At 38.4% G+C, this 17,279-nt stretch overlaps 3 protein-coding genes across 5 annotated transcripts in view; all 3 read right to left on the reverse strand.

Annotated features, from left to right (window-relative positions):
* The window catches only part of LOC115736118 (disease resistance protein L6-like), a 41,619-nt gene extending 40,940 nt beyond the window's left edge, over positions 1-679 (reverse strand). The window contains exon 1 of the mRNA XM_048277603.1: positions 59-679. Coding sequence (XP_048133560.1) covers positions 59-561 — 503 coding nt within the window. The 5' untranslated portion in view covers positions 562-679. The remainder of the gene's footprint in view (positions 1-58) is intronic.
* Positions 680-4,486: 3,807 nt separating this feature from the next.
* On the reverse strand, positions 4,487-8,301 carry LOC115736083 (protein POLAR LOCALIZATION DURING ASYMMETRIC DIVISION AND REDISTRIBUTION-like). 3 transcript variants are annotated; one of them, XM_030667601.2, is made up of 4 exons: positions 7,763-8,301; positions 6,408-6,752; positions 6,301-6,347; positions 4,487-4,927 (listed from the first exon to the last, which is right to left on the reverse strand). In XM_030667601.2, the coding sequence occupies exons 1-4, from the start codon at positions 8,160-8,162 to the stop codon at positions 4,607-4,609; spliced, it is 1,113 nt and encodes a 370-aa protein (XP_030523461.1). In that variant the 5' UTR covers positions 8,163-8,301; the 3' UTR covers positions 4,487-4,606. The 3 variants fall into 3 exon arrangements, with proteins under 3 accessions (XP_030523461.1, XP_030523459.1, XP_030523460.1); XM_030667599.2 differs by having other exon boundaries at positions 6,301-6,752; positions 7,763-8,299; XM_030667600.2 differs by having other exon boundaries at positions 4,487-4,924; positions 6,301-6,752; positions 7,763-8,296.
* Positions 8,302-11,814: 3,513 nt separating this feature from the next.
* On the reverse strand, positions 11,815-13,927 carry LOC115736192 (WRKY transcription factor WRKY71-like). Its single transcript, XM_030667755.2, has 4 exons — positions 13,757-13,927; positions 13,135-13,362; positions 12,896-13,012; positions 11,815-12,508 (listed from the first exon to the last, which is right to left on the reverse strand). Exons 1-4 carry the CDS (start codon positions 13,799-13,801, stop codon positions 12,125-12,127), a joined length of 774 nt encoding a protein of 257 aa, XP_030523615.1. The 5' UTR covers positions 13,802-13,927; the 3' UTR covers positions 11,815-12,124.
* Between the last annotated feature and the right edge of the window lie 3,352 nt (positions 13,928-17,279).

Genomic DNA, 17,279 nt, shown 5'->3' on the forward strand with positions numbered 1-17,279 from the left:
GTTGTATCCGCTAAAACAAAACAAGTAGGACAAGGCAAGGATCTTTAAAGAGTTTTACCTTCCGTGCGATTTGCAGCTCCATCCGTTCAAGTTACCAACCGCGTTAAGAGCCTTTCTCCACGCCTCGACTTGGTCGGGAAACCTCTCTTCATGGTACCGAAAAGCATCACCATAGAGTGAAGTTCTAAGTCTAACATCGTGAGGTTCCACATCGTAAAAAATGGGAAGGATACGTTTTTTACCCTCCGATTTAGACACGTTCTCTACTATGTGAGCGAGTTCATGGAGGCACAAAGTACTGGAAGCATAATTTTGAGAGAAGATGGGTATGTAGAGTAAGGATTTATCGATAGCACGTAAAAGGCCATCATCAAACACTTCGCCGACGCGGCGCTCCTCTTCATCCCTAAATACACGGACTCCAGCATCTAGCAAGCCGTGGTAGAGGAAATCTGTGAATCCATTACGAGTGTCGGGCCCTCTGAAACTCAGGAACACTCCATACTCACTTCTTGATGCTTGTGCAGCATCACTACTCGATCCGGGCTCTGAGTATTCCATAGCTAGGAAGCTTGTGACAATCCCAGATCTCTCCCTCACCGAAAGAGAAAATCAGGTTGGTGTGGCGTGGGCTATAAAGCTAAGAAATGAGCTGAGAAGTTTTTAGATATGAAGGAGGCAAATGAGTACACAGATGCCTTGAAACTTGGCCGGCTCACTTAAAAGTCAAATGTCATTTGTCGATTTCCCACCGACCGTTCTCATCAGCAAAGTGGACACCGGCGAAGTTGTCCCACGACTTTTTGTCAAATTTTTAAAGACTCCTTGGGAGACGCCACACCAATCAGAATATTTTTTTTTTCTTTTCTATTCTTTAGAATATGCCCCTAGTCGGTAAGCATATTCTCCACCAACTAACTATTTTCAATATCTGACCCCAAAAACAAAAGAAAAACTAATTTCAATAAAAGCAAGGTTGGCGATGATTCCTATTCTCTTTTTGCAGGACGGGATGTGCAAGGTCATTGCCCGACCCGATTCATAGTAACACGGGTCGAGTATGGTCGCCATGGATCCTTTTCACCGACTTTTCCTTGGACCCAATCTACAAGCGAGGACAGGAAAAGAGAGGTGGCAGTGGGGGATAGACTCGAGGGGGATAAGGATGAAGAGAAAATAAAATAAGAGTGGCTCCCACAAGAAGTAACTAATTTAAGAATATATGTTTATTTTTGTAGTGGAACTCCCATTTCAATAAAAAGGCATACTTAAATCGAAACGAAGTGCTGGATCTACAAATCGATACGCATTCTTATAAAGTTGGAAAAAAAGAGAGAAGAAATTCAACTTTTTCATAGAAGTACAAAAGCTCCGTCACTAACGGGTAATCAATGACTTTCTTAATTATGTTGGTAGATGCTATTATTTCAATATTGGATCATAATGAATTGTTTTCACAAATCATGTTTTTGTCAATCAAATCTTTGTTACATAGCCCAGCTAACCTCATGAATCATGTCATTTAGAATTCATAATCCAATCAAATGATCTAATATTTGCTGAATCTAATATTGCAAATAAACGGATATATATATATATATATATATTGCATATAATTCACATACAGGGTAAGAGAATCAGTCCTTGACAATTAACAAGTGGTTTTACACCATTTAGAAGTGATAAAGTTTTTCTCGTAGTCATGGTATTTAAAAATTGAACCCCACATTCTTATGGACAGAACATTTCTTTTTGGAATTTTTAAAAGTCTTCAAGCAACGACTTTTTGTTGATTAAATTATTTCCTTCGCGTACTAACTGACTCAGGAAGTAGCTTTTCGAGAGAATCACCACTTTGCCCGCAACGATTTTTTGGATTTCCCAACTTGACATCCAAACATGTTGGTTAATCTTCTCCGCGCAAAACATTTTACTTAATAAAAATACTGAGTCAATTGAATAATCAAAAGATAAAATAACATATGTGTTGGAATTTCACATCCAAAAATTCTATTAACTTCTATCGACGTTTGATTGTGGAATTGCTCAAGAATGCCATTGAATTACCGACACGTCCTCGACGTATCTTTAACCCACTATGGTCCGAATATGATCACAGAGGAAGATACTCATGTTCCACGACATAAATGCATATTTATTCTCAAAGTAACAATATATGCCTTTGGTGTGAGTTTTTGTTCTCGAAAGAGCAATGGGAAGAACGTATGTTAGTTAATTTTCTATACAAACATTCATTATCTCTCGTATTCTTTCGAAGTTATCTATCCCTATTATAGATAAACAGAATGCCATTCGAAAAGCACCTCTTCGTGGAGTCTTCTCAAATACACCTCTTCGTGGACATATCAAACACACCTTTTCATGGACGTATTATTAAAATATGTGTCACATAAAACATACATATATCACAGTTTACATGGCCTTTATGCTATTGTCAAATTCGAATAACATGAACTCACAACGAATTCAATAGCTGAAAAATCTAAAAACGAAATTTAGAAAATAGTATGAATATGTGAGTGCGAGTATATATATCTTGTTTGCCGTTAAATCTCTCTTAATCTAAACAAAGAATGTTTCCTACAAGAAAATCTATTTAAGCATGACAGATTTAAAATAAATTGGTTTACAAATCAGCACAGATTAAAGATTTGAGAAACTCTTGAATTTTAACTGATTTGAACTAAGTAATTCTACTCAGTGTATAAAAGAATCTCATCAAATTAAGAATTCAATTAACCAAAGCTAAAGATATATGTTGTCTAGTCGGTAAACTATCAATAATTTAATAGCTTAATTTGTTCAAGAGATTTCATTCAATGTAATATAGAAACGTCATACTAAATATGGAAATTCGGTTAATTTGAAAAAGAATCACAGGAATTTAAAAAATCATAGACAATTTAAAATATAACAAATTGCCTTTTCGTCATTTTAAGGTTACAATAAAAGTAAATAATCAATGAATAAAAGCTGTCTATTCATAACATGAATTTTTTGTTGTTTCATAGTTAAGTAGTTCTTAAATCCATTTTCATGGAATTTGCAATGGAAACATAGAATGAAAAGACTTAAGAACTAATAATAATTCAAAACAGGCCGGATTATGATTCATAGAAATTCATATAAAGACAAAGTAGAATTGAAAAAGGGATAATAACTCAAGTAGTTACTGAATTTTTGTCTAATGTGCAATGTTATCATTGAAATTTTAATATATTCAATATTATCCCTATTTCCATAAAATTTGGCACAAGGCGTAACATCGTCATTGGACTTTTGATTTGTTCAATTTAGTCCCCGAACTATTGACAAAGGTTCAATGTAGTCCTTCCGTTTGTGTCATTTTCATATAGTCCATGGATTATTTTGAACATTTACCAATAATTCAGAGATCACATTAAATAAATTAAAATTTAGGAATAACATTGCACATTAAGTCAAAATTCAAGGACTACGGTGAACAAATTGAAAGTTCGGGGAAAGTTCGGGGACGACGTCGCACTTCGAACATAGTTCGAGGACCATTAGCGTCATTTCCTAGTTGAAAAAAAAGCATAGGGTAATATAAAAATATATCAATTGGTAACTTAAAATTGATTTAATTTTAGTTTAGTACGTTCAATTATTGAAATAAGTAAAGAAATCACTAAATTTAAACAATAACAAAATTTGTCGGTTATAGACATCTTAAATATGGCTTGTTTTATTGCCTATTAATATTATATTATATTTGATATATTTTTGGAAATGAGTGATCAATTGTGTTTTTATTCATGTGTTTACTCTTACTTTTGACAACCATTCATCATCAAATAAGGATAATAAAAATAGTTCTGAGTTTTAGCTTAGTAATTAAAAAAATTGAGCTAACCTTTGTTTTTTTTAAGAATATAGCACTGGATAAGGATATCCATATACTAGATAAAAACAAATTTAACAAGATGGTGAAATGTATAAAAATCGACTTTTCTAATGTTTCCATCATCATGTATGCACTCTTCCTAAATTCAAATTGTATAAACTTTCATGTTGTTACGTTTAACTTCAAGCATTTTCCAATTTTTTAAATGTGGAACTTTACAAAAAGTAGTTAAGCACATACATAGGTCGAACACATTTATAGAAATAAAATAAGTTACAACATTATCAACATCATAAGTGACAACAGTGCTAACACACATATAAATAACATGTAAAAATATCGATACATACTGACAAAAATACATATATCGACAATTGGGAGAATGTTTATATAATGTTCGACACATGGCAATTCACTTTCCCTCAAACCTTGACACAATTCTGCCTCGTACCTCGCATTAATTAATTCGTATTGGTTTATTGATTTGTAATCATGAAACTCCATTCTTATTAAGTTAAGAAAATCTAGATAAAATATCTTTAACATATCTGTATATAAAACAAAACTTTAGATGACTATAAAAGTACTTGAGCGAGAGTAAACTCAAGCTGTATAACATATTATAACTTTCCTTTATCTGTCCTTTATCTGTCTCAGGTAGGATAAGAAAAGGAAAAGAAAAGCTGCACACCATTCAAATCAATTTCACAGTTGGTGAGTTCAACATATCAAAGTTTCATTGTTAGTTAGACCACCATGAGAAGGCCCAGACACATGCTGTGACAGAAGAAGAGCAGTGTCTTTCCACCATGAGATCTCTCTCTCTTTCTCAGATAGCTTGTGCTCCAAACGCTCTAAAGATGCTTCAAGCTCTTTGATTCGTTCTTGCTGTCTTGTTTCTAGCACTTCATGCAACCTCCTCTCGAGTTCAATAGGGGGAACTCCGCCCTGAACTTCAGTCGCTTCGTCTTCGGGGTTCATTACGTCCCCGAAACTCGTGCTACGACCGCTTCCTGAAGCAGACTCCTTGGGTGCAATCTGCTAAACCGAGTCTATAGATCATAAGCTCTAACAATCAGATGAAGAGATAATCATCAACCAAACTTAAACAAGTGCAGGTAGCTAAAATTTATCCCAAAAAGTGGTCACACTTCGAGCAGATCTCGCATAACTTTTGTTTTGACAGCCAAATGAGAAAAGAATGTACTCCATCGAAGGCACAAACATAATGAGTGAAACAAGAGAGAACTGCAGACGATTGTTCAGCGTCAATGGCCTTGAACTGAAGGTTCAACTACAAGAGCAACATATGCATCTGAGTGAACTTTTTTCGGACTAATGAAAAGGCGTAAGCGACCAGAGTACTGAACTCCATGGATTCTGGAGTTCCTCCTTCATGTCCAGGGACAGAGAAAGCAATCAAGTTTCACAGAAATGAGAAGATAGCAAGAAAGTGGAAAATTGGAGAGCAAACAATGCAAAAATTTACGTTTGTTTCAAAATCCTTCAGCAGTTTCCATTCCCGCCCTTCTACAGTCACTCAAAAGAACATTTTTGCTCACAAAATTGAGTGTTACCACAAAGAATGACCATAAAATTAACCAACATTTTTTTTGTAGAAAACACTATGCCCTGCACATGATAGCCAGGAAGATACACTTATTTTCCTCCTCTCTTTCCCTTTCACAATAGCACCAAGAGACACTGAGTATGTGCATTGACAAGGAGGTTGGAAACAGGACAGGAGTTCGGTCATGTATATATAATTAGCAGAACCAAACCAAACCAAAATGTGACAGAAAAGCCGAAGCCTACAACTGGTTCTCTTCACTCTGATAAAGAGCAAAATCGTTTTGCATAATAAACACAAATAAAAGAGAACCTGTGGTGAAGAAAGTTCTCCATGCTTTCTGCATTAAGCATTAAAAGGCTTGAACAAAGGAGTAGGTAACAATAATGCGGAAATGAAATATCAGGAACGCAAATGAATTAAAGATCTGACTACCATGTGATGTTCAATCTGACCAATTAAAGGGACAAACTGTGAAACATGCAGAATTAGAATAACTAAAGCTCAGAAACTTTCTCCGTTTAAAACCTTCAGATGTTGAGACTGCTGCAGCATATACTAAACACTAATGCATGCACGAATGGAATTGATCTAGATGATTGCTCTTATGCCAGTATGCCTGCCTTCCACAGAACAAGTGAAGGAAACTTCAATTGAGGGTGATTTACATTTCCAAAACATCCAAAACAACTGCAACACTATCATAGTTTTGACAGTGAGAATACACAAAATTCTGCAACAAATTCCATGCATAGACAGACAAGCATCAAGGAAACCTAGTGTTCCTCAGAGAGCCCCATACATCCGGGCATCACACAGAAAATCAGAAGACAGAGAAACTTACCTTTATCATTTCCTGATATGATTGCTTGGAAGAAGTTTCAGCATCCAACTGAAGCTGCAAGCGTTCTAACTCGGCTTCTAATTCTGCTTCCAGTTCTTCAATCCCCTCCACAGGTTCTTGTTTACACTCGCATCCACTGGACTGATTCAACTGCATATGTCTATGTTGTTCTAGCAAATGAGATGGTGTTCTATGGGATTGCTCCGATAGTTGGCTGCCGCAGCTCAAGACTTCCTTTATATCAGTCAAACAAGAGGCAACACTCTCCGTCGACTCAGATGGATCACAAGAAGAATCTTTTCTCCGTACTTTTTCTTTGACATTCTGAAGAAGAAGTTCCATTTCTTTCCGCAAATCCTCCATTTTGTTGAGTTCATTCTTACTCGCAGCAATCAGATATAATAGACTCCCTGCAGCTCCCAGGTTGAACATATTCTCTTTCCTATGTTGTCCTGGATAGAGGACCATGCAAGCAACAATCACTCATTTAGTGAATCCTTCATTTAATGGAGATGAAAGCAGAGAATATTCTCATGGGAGCGTAAAGATGTCACTAATAACTTATTATATCTCAACTGGGGTGTCTGATGTAAATAGGCATGTTATTCCAGTTGCACTAACATGCAAATTCCTAGCCAGTATGGTGAATCAAATTGCTGAAAGAGGATATATCCCTACATGGGTAACCAGTTTTTGTCCATACGAGCATGGCTGATACACTTTATAAAGAGTAATAGGAGAAATTAATGTCGGATATACCCAGTCCAACGTCAGCATATAGCTTCTAGCCCCGAAACCTCTTTAACCTTCACATCCTAGCTTCCCTGTTTGGGCTTAGTCGGAAAAACAATAAACAGCGGATATGATCTTCAGATATCACCGGCAAAACAAATTCAGTTGTCTCAATTGTTTAACTTTTACTGGTTCAACCAGCAGCACAAAAGGACTGAAGTATGCTCTTTCCACGATTTAACGTATTTAATGAGAATCCCGAGACAACCTATAATAAGAAGCTTCCATTGTACATCGTGAGGTTTTGAATTATCCCTTAACAAGTGGGACAAAATAGGCTGGGAACCCTGCAATATCGTTCATGACCTCAAGCTGTTATCACGTTAACGTTTTTCCCGAACCATCTGCATCAAAGACAGGGTTTTGGTTTCCCACAAGTTAAATGTTCATAAAAAGATCTTCTTTTTTCGATTTGACCTAAATTCTACAACACTTCCAAAGGATTAATGCTCAGTCAACCCGGACAAGTACAAAATTTTCCAAATTAAACAGGTATAATTTGGCCATATCCAATTCTGACACCATCCCATTTCCCACAAACCATACATAACATAAGACACTTGCAAACAATCAAACGTCTGACGGATCGTCCACACTTAGGAAATTTACAATTGAGAACAACGTTCTCACATCGAAAAGCTCAGAACTTAAAATAGTAATCGATCATCACCTGACTCATCCTTCCCGTTGACCGTGTGCGACGAACCATCCTCAACCTTCGTCCTTATCCCCGAAACGCTTAAACTCCCCAGCCCGTCGCCAAGTTCCCTCTCTTCTTCCTCTCGAGTCTGCCCCACCACACCCCTCTTCTCCTTGCGCCGTCTGAACCACCTCGAAATCGCCCGACGCGGGGACGGACACTCGAACCCACAAGACACCACTTCATCCTGCCGCCGGAGACTGCTCATCTCGATTTCGGCGGCAACTCCGCACTCTTTCTCGTCCCCTTCTTCTCGTTCTTCTTCTTCTTCCTCGAGCAGTAAAAAGTCGGCGATTCGCATTCGGCGACCACAGTATTTATGCCCCTTGGCGGAGGCAAATCCTTCAAGAACTTGCTCCATGTGGGTCATGAAAAATTCAGAGAATGCAGATCAAGGAAATTAATGCAGCGCCATAAATGGGAACGGTGACAGAGAAGAAGTTGCGCAGCCACTTTCTTTCAAATGGCAAGGGAAAGAGCGAAAAAGGGAGGGAATGTTCCGCTTGATTTTATTTTCCTTTTTTTGAAAATAAAGGTGAGATTTTTAACGCTACCCAAAGAGTTGTTATCATTGGAATCCTCGAATCTGTCTTTGGGATCGTTGCTGGCATTCATGCGTGGTTGCCAAAACCCAAAAAAAAATAAAAAATGAAGGCCTTAAAAACTGGACAAAAAGACAAAAAAGGAAGCTTCTGATAGGAACATTCATGAATTAACAGTTAATGATAAATCGTGGGGGAAATATTTTTGTGTTTTAATGGTTATTACTATTCTCGTGATTGTGGGGTATGCATTTGTTATTTAATTTCGTTTGTTTCATGATATGTTGGAGACAAATGGAGAGAGAGGAAAAAGATTGGATTTTGAAATTGAAATGCCATCTTTTTTAAATTCAGTATGGCAATGTCCAATTCATCCTCGAATGATGTTTGTAGTCTTTAATTGAATTCAAAGGATGTCCTTGCTCGAATATGACTTGGTTCCATTAGAGCTCAAGCTTGGCCTAGTTCAAGAATGGTTTAAGAAAGCTATATTCGAGATTTTAACTAAAAAAGGACATGAATCAAAGGATGTTGCCCATTCTTCTTGCCTGCTTTGATGACTGAGATCAATCGGTTATAATCATATGTTTTTTTAGGGTTGCTTATAGATGATAAATTCTTTTACCGGGCACACGATGTTTTAGAAACATCTCTTGAAAGGATAAGGTTCATTAGCTGTTGATATGTTCACTTGTGATCGCAAATTATTCCAACTGGATAGTGTCACATATGCGTCTACAATCTAGTAACAGGAAAATTGTCCGAAAAGTCATAAACCCATTACACTTATGTCAATTCAATCCTAAAAATTTTAATTTTGCCAATCCAAACTTAAAGATTTTCATCTTTGGCCAATTGAGTACATCTAGCTAATTTTAGCTGAAAATCGCTAGCGTAAATGTCGGATGTTCTATGTGGCACCGCCAACGTTGATGTTGATAATTTTTAATATTTTATGATTTTTTTTAGTTTTTTTTCTTTTTCTTCTCTTTTTTGTTCTTACTTTCTCTTTACTAGCCGGTGAAGGCCAAGGGTCGCAATGCCTCGCCAACCGCGAGTGAGGGTCGTGGCCTTCACCCGACCTCGCTTCGCGGCTACGATGGTCTGGGGGAGGCCGGCCTCGCCTACGATCGCAATGGCCTCGCCCAAATCTAGGCAAGGCTAGGCGAGGACGCGACGACCCTCGTCGACCACTAAGAAAAATAAAAGAAAAATTATAAAGGAAAAAAAGAGAACAAATTAATAAAAAAATTGAACTTTTTAAAATGTTATTAAAATTATCTACATTAGCACAGGCCGTACTACGTACGGTGATGAGCATCCACATCAGAGATTTTTTGGCCAAAATTGGGTGGATGGACTCAATTGGGAAAATATGTAAAGGTTGCGGACTGAATTAGCAAAAATGCAATGGATTTAAGAGTTTTTGGACAATTTTTCCATCTAGAAACCGAGTTGATAATTTGATCTACAATTAGAGTGCGCATATAGCAGCATCCTTGCATTCTAAGTAATTAGATGCCACATGCTTCGCAATAAAAATTTCAAGACAAATGTGTCACATTGATACGGGTTTTGGGTAAATATGTCACATGGGTATAAATTTGGGGTAAATGTGTCACAGTACACATAGTTCAGGATTTTTGGTGTTTTTTCCCCTTAAAGAAATAACTTCAAATTTTTGAAGTGTTGAAAAGTTTCTTGTATGCTATCATTATTTCATACTTTTGAATTATCGGTTTCAGTTGCTCGGCGATATGCTATCAACATCAACATCACCTTTATCCCAAACTAGTTATGGTTGGCGGTCGATGAACCCAAAAGTAAATAAAATAAAAGCAAGACCGATTGAGGGAAAAGAAATAATTATATAAAAATAAAAATAAAGATATATAAATATGTATAGGGAAAAAGGACTAAAAAGGACAGCTTGGAACATAGGATTCTGCCTTTCTACAATGCTAATAGCTTTCCTCCACACAGTCCCGAGACAAACCATATGCCGATCTATTTCTCACTTTATTAAATCTTGTTTTACTACTTTCACCAAGGTAAGTTTCGGCCTACCTCTTTCTTTCTTCATGCTATGCTCTTGGTAACAAACTTCTATTCTTACCGGTATTTTTGTAGAATATGCCTAAACCATCTCAATCTATGTTCTCTCATCTTTTCTGCCATCGGTACTACTCCCACTTTTCGTCGAATATCTTCATTTCTTATATTATCCATCTTTGTATGACCATACATCCACCTTAATATCCTCATTTCCGCTACTCCTATTTTATGCCCATGTTGCTTCAGTATTGGCCAACATTCAGCTCCATATAACATTGCAGGCATTCATGCTGTTCCATAAAATTTTCCTTTTAGCATACGAGGGATTTTACGATCACACAAAAACCCTAATGCATTGCGCCATTTCATCCAACCCGCTTTGATTCTATGGCTTACATCCTCATCAATCTCTCCCCCTCCCCCCTTTTGCAATATTGATCCTAGATATCTAAAAGCATTCTCCATAATTCTAATTTAGCGTCAATCTCAGCCATGATCTCATCAATAAGTACAATATCATCCGCAAATAGCATACACCACGGCACCTCATATTGGGTATCTTTTGTTAGCTCCTTCATAACTAGGGCAAAAAGATAATGAGTCAAAGCAGAACCTTAGTGTAAGTCTACTGTGATTGGAAAATAACTTGAAGTGCCATTACAAGCCTTCACACATGTAGTAACACCATCATACATATTAGTGGTGGCTAGTTCGACGGAACCGCCGGTTCCGGTTCGAGAACCGGCGGTTCCGGTTCCAAAAAAAGGTGGAACCAGAACCGGTCCTTGAAGGGCCGGTTCCGGTTCCGGTTCCGAACCGCCGGTTCCAAGGCCCAATTGCTCTTTTCACCCGGCCTAATTCCTTTTTTTTAAATAAAAAAAAAACTGGGTCAGAACCGGCCCGAAACCGGCTGTTCCGGGCCGGTTCCGGGTTGGAACCGTGGGCCCGGTCAACGAGCCGGTTTCGGGCCGGTTCCGGGCCCACGGGTCCATTTGGCCACCTCTAATACATATCCTTAATTGCCTCTACATACTTTGAATGTACTTTTTTCTTCTCAAGAACCCACCACGGAACCTTTCTTGGAACCCTATCATACGTCTTCTCGAGATCAATAAACATCATATGTAGGTCCTTCTTCTTTTCTCGATATCTCTCCATCAACTGTCGTATCAAGAAGATAGCCTCTATGGTAAATCTTCCCGGCATAAATCCAAATTGATTTACAGAGACCTTGGTCCCTATTCTTAAACGATACTCAATAACTCTCTCCCACAACTTCATTGTTCAATAAATAGAAATAGGAATTTAGGCTAAATTCTGAGTTCAAGGTAAAGTCTGATTGGCCCTCTAATATGCAGAGAGAAGTGGTTTCTTTGCTTGCTGGGGAAACAACATCGATCAATGGATAACATAAAGTTCATAAGCATACATAATTTATTGCTTGATGAACCTAGAATGAGTGACAGTTTCTAGCTTTTGTCCATACAAGATTACCAAACATTACTCATGACAAAAAGGAAAAGGACAGAGGACTAATTAAAAAATCCATATGTTGTCAACAGTAAGGAGTAACTGCAGTATAGCAATGCCTGAACTATTTGATCCATCATAACTTGAATAGAAATCACAGCTACTTGACAAAGCAATGTCCTCAAACTTAATCTAGTAAATTCTACAAACAAGAAGAACAAATGATGCTTCTAATGAATTTGTCTGAATCAGCACATCATCCAACTCAGTTGTTTAGCGTACGGGCAACTATAAGAGCTAGAGCTTCAGCGAACTTTGGGTCTCTAACTAAAGAAGCCGCGTACTCTTCGATCTTGTCGCAATCGCTGCTTCTGTTGCCAAAGCTGAGATTCTTGTTTAGATAAGAGGGGTTGGGGTTCTGAGCAAAACTGCTTCCGGAGAGAGTGAGATCGAGAGTGACCGGCTGTTGTATGGAGCTTGGCGGCATTGCAGTTATCAGTGTAAAATCGGGATTCACTAGCTGACCTTTTGGTGAAGGGTCCGAGCATGAAGGAAGGTGATCGCGGTTGACGGCATCGACGGTCCCATGGTTGTGTAGTCCTTCGTAGGTCGCAACGACAAGAGTCCTGTCTTCCACGCTTCTTTGTACCTATATGAAAACATCAAGAATTGCCAGTCATTCTTGTCCGTGCAAATAATATCCCTATTCTGGTAGGAATCCAATGTGCAGGAATTACTTTATTTAGAACATCCCCATGAAAGTATGAGGGAGTTAAAGTCTTTTGATAATCTCAGTCGACCACATGTTCATCCAAGAAGTAACAAGTGATTAGGTACAATCAGAAAAGAGTGCGAATCCTATCTGTCATTGCACCATGGTTAGGAAATGCGTGTCTTAAGGAGAAGAGAACTGATTGATTAACAGTTCTGAAACTTTTATTTCGTAAATCCAGCATGCATCTATGACGAGATACTCTTCCACATGAGCCGTTGTATTACAGAAGAGACCAAGTTATCAAGTGAACATGAATTATACCTTCTTCTTGACAGGGCACCCCGGAGCCATGGAGCACCGATAATAAGCTCGAGGCGACGGATTATCCTTCGTGACCTTCTGTCCATATTTCCTCCATTGATATCCATCTCTCACTACCTAAGCAATGAGAAAACACAACGACTCTCCTCACTATTTGAACTTAGGAAACCAGCTGAGATAGGTTTGCTAAATTGTATGATCAAAGAAATGGCCAAATGGTTTCACTGCAAGAGACTTACCAAGCTCTTGTCCTCCTCATCGACTTTGACAAAGATTTTAGACGATTTAGTGAACGGAGATTCTTCAATCCTCGCTCTCTTGTTGCAGTCATGATGATATGGAGGACAACGGCTTTCCTGGAAATGGGTTTCGAGGATCTTGCATTTGCTCCCAATGACTTCAACCATGACTTTGAGAGTTTCATTCTCCTTCCTCAATCGCTCCAGTTCATCTTGAAACATTTTCACCTGGCCAAACGTATATGAAGGCATTTCCTATTTAAGATATTAACTTTTCAACATGAAATACTGCATTCTACATTTGACGAGATAGCTCAAACAATATATAATTTCTCTGCATGGTCTCTGAAATTCACTTGATCTGTCTTCAAATTCATATGGTTTCAAAGATCAGATGTCGAAATTTGCAAAAGGATAACCATTCAGACGAAGCAAACCCTTTCCACAACTTAGGTTTGATGAGAAGTAATGCCACACAGGAAAAAGAAACTCTCAGCAAAAGGGTTTTAGAAGCTCAAGAAACGTGTGTAATAATGGACACGGCGTTGTATCTCGCCTGGTCGATGAGATTTCTGTGACCGACATGGGCAACGAAGATCCACAGAAACAGAGCCATACTAACCATTCCCTTATCATGAGGAGCAGGACCATCCATGACTGAAAACATGAAGCTAAGAGGATGGAAAAACTTCAACTCAGTTGGCAATGAGTACGAGAGAGACCGACCACGAGACCTTATATATCGTCGAAGAAAACGATGAAGCAAGAAGAGAATGGATAAGGTTTCGCTATAAAATATTCCAAGATTCAGATATGGTGAGTCTATGTGTCCTTAATGTCTCGGATGGACGAAGACTCGTCTAAGTGAGCAGTTATCAGACCATATCACAAGGAAGGAGCAAACACTAGAAGGCGGCTGCTTTGTCTGGTCTTGCCCTGTTGTGGAGGAAGACGTTGAAAATCAAATCCATGCTTTTCTGAAAAAAATTAAAAAAGAATAATTAAAAACGATACCAGAAGAAAATAATCCATAGTGGTAGGGAGAATCCTAGGATCGGGACGGAACGCACGTACCATGAATTACGTAACATCGATCACGAAACTTGGCGTTCCCCCATGTTCCTCTCACTGTCCTCGGTCCGCCGTCAGGTTTTACGAGGAGAAGTTTCAGTCCACTTTCTTAAGCTTTGGGTCTGACGTGCTTGAGGGGTTTGCCATCAACATTTGACCGTATCTATTGGTCGCTTGGACTGTTTGAAGTGTACAAGTGGAGCTTATTATACACTAGGTTGGCAAGTGGGCAGGTACTTAGATTGCCTAATCCATAATCATTTTGATTAAAACCCATTTGATTGCAATTTGCAAAAGGTTTAGACATTTATCATACAGAGGGGAAATTGCCAAGAAAGACTTAAATCCATTGTATTTGTACCAATTTGATCATAAATCTTTCGGTTTGGCAAATTGAACCCTAAATATTTTAACGATTTATTAATGTAGTCCATTCGACTAGACATTACTAGCGTAAATGTTGACCGACGAGCATATTCAATGCTGACATGGACAATTTTTACAAATGATAATGGTTTTTTTTTTTTACAAAAAAAATCTTTGTTCTTCTCTTTTATTTATGCTAGTGGCTGGTGAGGGAGAGGGTGAGTGCCCCCTTGCTAGATTTGACGACGCTGACCCTCGCCCAGGCTGAGGCAACCTTGCTGGGCTTTGCCTGGGTGAGGGTTGGCCTGACCAGATCCGGCTAGGGGGCCCTCAATGGCGCTCGGCCTTGCCCAAGTGAGGTCCAACAAGGTTGAATCTCACTTGTAGCCGATGTTCACATTAGCGATTTTTTTGTCAAAATTGATCGAATGGCCTACATTAGTAAATGGTCAAAAGGTTTTAGACTTTCTCAAAAAAATCTGTCATTGTAAAGGTGTGATCATGGGACGAGCAACTCAACATTCTACGTGGAGCCTACGATTAAAGAGTGAATCGGATGATTGATGTATTCAGAATATTATGTGGTTTGTACTTGTGAATCAATTAGAACCGTCTGACTAGAAGATTAATGTACTGAGGAGTTGGATGGCTGAATGAGTTACCATGCTAAACTTGGAGGTTCTCCTTTCAGTAGTATTTTTTCTTTTTCTTCTTATGTTACAATGATGCAGAATTTTATTGGTCCGCGTCCAAAGATACGGAATCCTTTTTGGGTGCCTATAGATTTCAATAAGAGTGGAATGTCAAAATACTGTTGGCAAATGACATGTGACTGTTTTGTCAGGTAACATATTGGTAGCTTAAGACAATTTTATAATATAACCACCTTTCTTTTATGGTTTATGCTTACCAACTTTTATTTGCAAAATTTACCAATTTAATAAATCTGATATGAAATTACTAACACCAACAAGGAGAGAGTTGTCAGTATTTATCGGATAAATTACCAATTATTTTTATTTGGTGAGTTAGTTGGAGAAAAGTTGATAATCAATCGCTCTAAATGAGGTTAGTAATTTCGATTAAAAAAAAGTTGCTATATTTGAAAGTTGAAAACTAAGGTAAATAACAATAACAGATCAATAGAAATTAACCAGTCAATAAAAAAAAAATAGATGTTGATAAGCCACTCCAATGAGAGTTGGTAACATAAGATTAGTTGGTAACTTCATTAAAGAAAAGCGGTAGAAATTTTGTAAAATAATTGGTAATTATGAGGCACCGGTTATTGTCTGAGTTAAGACGAGTTAGTAATTTTGAATATCAAATAAAGGTCCGGGACTAAAGTATCGAATCTGGCTTCATATCAAAACAAAATAAATCCTATTATAGGTTCAAGCCTCGATGACTTTGTAAGGTTTAGGGAAATTTATCAAACAAGTCAAAAAAATTATTTTTTTATATAGTTCTTAACCTATTGTATTTGTATCAATTCAGTCATAAACCTTTCAATTGTACTAATTCAGTTCTAAATCTTTTTTACTTTTGCCAATTGAGTTTATTCGACTAATTTTAACTAGGAATCGCCGACGTGGATATCAGCCGTTAAACGTGGCACAACCAGCTAATGTTGACAAATTTTTAATAATATTTAATATTAATTTGAAGTTGTTATATTGCTTTTTTTTTTTTTTTTTTTTTCATTTTCCCCTTGGCTTAGGGCCGACGAGGGTCGCCAAGTCTAGGCGAGGGCCACTCAACCACCTAGATCGGGCAATATCGGCCCTCACTATGGCCAGCGAAGAATGGCTAGCGACCCCTCGCCGGAGGTGTCAAAATGGATTGGAAACCCATATTTTAACCCACCTCTAATGAGATGGGTCAAATATGGGTTAGACAAATTTTAATAAATGGGTTGTTAATGGGTTTGAATTGTAAACTTAATTACATGTGGGTTGTACATGAGTTTAAAGACAAACACATATTTTAATCCATTTTACAATTCATTTAGTTTACGAATGTTATTAATTGAGTCAACCCATTACCATTCATTTGCCTCTTGCTTTTTAATTTTTGATTATTTTGATATGTAATAACTTTCTTTTCTTTTCTTTTCTTTTACATAGCAAATTGAAAGTCAGATCACCAGTCTCCCGCCTCCCGCCGCCCATGGCCCAACACACCCGCCCACCACTGCCCACCGATGCCGCAGTGCCCTCCCGCCGGCGCATTACTGATTTCGATGGCGGCCATGGCGTGAGCACGACACATCACGCTCCATCTCCCTTTGCTGTTCACAATCTCCAATGTCGCAGATGCATTAATGGCGCTCGCAAGGGTTGGTCCAAGTTTGAAGGCGTTACAAATTTAGTCTCCGTCTTTGGCTTCCTCCTCCTCTTGGTCGTCATTGTGTTGGCCTTTTCTGCGCTGCCACAGGGTTCCAACTGGAATTTGATTTGTTTTTCGTTCCTTTTCGATTCGGTTCTACCTTTGTTGTTTTACCCTTGCCGATCGGAGAATCCCGATGGAGAAGTTTGAAAATGGAGAGCGAGAAGAAGTCATCGGCCGTATCAGACATTGGGGCGTGGGCGATGAATGTGATAAGCTCCATCGGCATCAACATGGCCAACAAGCAGCTCATGTTGGCTGGCGATGGGAGGTGGCTGTATGCTTGTGGCGGTCAGCCCGCGGTTGGTGGCAGGAGGCGG

This window comes from Rhodamnia argentea, chromosome 4 (genome assembly GCF_020921035.1).
Source record: "Rhodamnia argentea isolate NSW1041297 chromosome 4, ASM2092103v1, whole genome shotgun sequence".
Lineage (NCBI taxonomy): Eukaryota > Viridiplantae > Streptophyta > Magnoliopsida > Myrtales > Myrtaceae > Rhodamnia > Rhodamnia argentea.

What these genes read in the sequence shown, in the direction of transcription:
- LOC115736083 (XM_030667599.2), bottom strand. Translation starts at nt 8,162, where the DNA reads ATGACCCACATGGAGCAAGTTCTTGAAGGATTTGCCTCCGCCAAGGGG. An exon ending in CAACGGGAAGGATGAGTCAG is followed by an intron (nt 6,753 to 7,762) that starts GTGATGATCGAT and finishes TCCTCTATCCAG; the next exon opens with GACAACATAGGAAAGAGAAT. An exon ending in CATATCAGGAAATGATAAAG is followed by an intron (nt 4,928 to 6,300) that starts GTAAGTTTCTCT and finishes GACTCGGTTTAG; the next exon opens with CAGATTGCACCCAAGGAGTC.
- LOC115736192 (XM_030667755.2), bottom strand. Translation starts at nt 13,801, where the DNA reads ATGTTTTCAGTCATGGATGGTCCTGCTCCTCATGATAAGGGAATG. An exon ending in ATGAGGAGGACAAGAGCTTG is followed by an intron (nt 13,013 to 13,134) that starts GTAAGTCTCTTG and finishes CTCATTGCTTAG; the next exon opens with GTAGTGAGAGATGGATATCA. An exon ending in GGTGCCCTGTCAAGAAGAAG is followed by an intron (nt 12,509 to 12,895) that starts GTATAATTCATG and finishes GTTTTCATATAG; the next exon opens with GTACAAAGAAGCGTGGAAGA.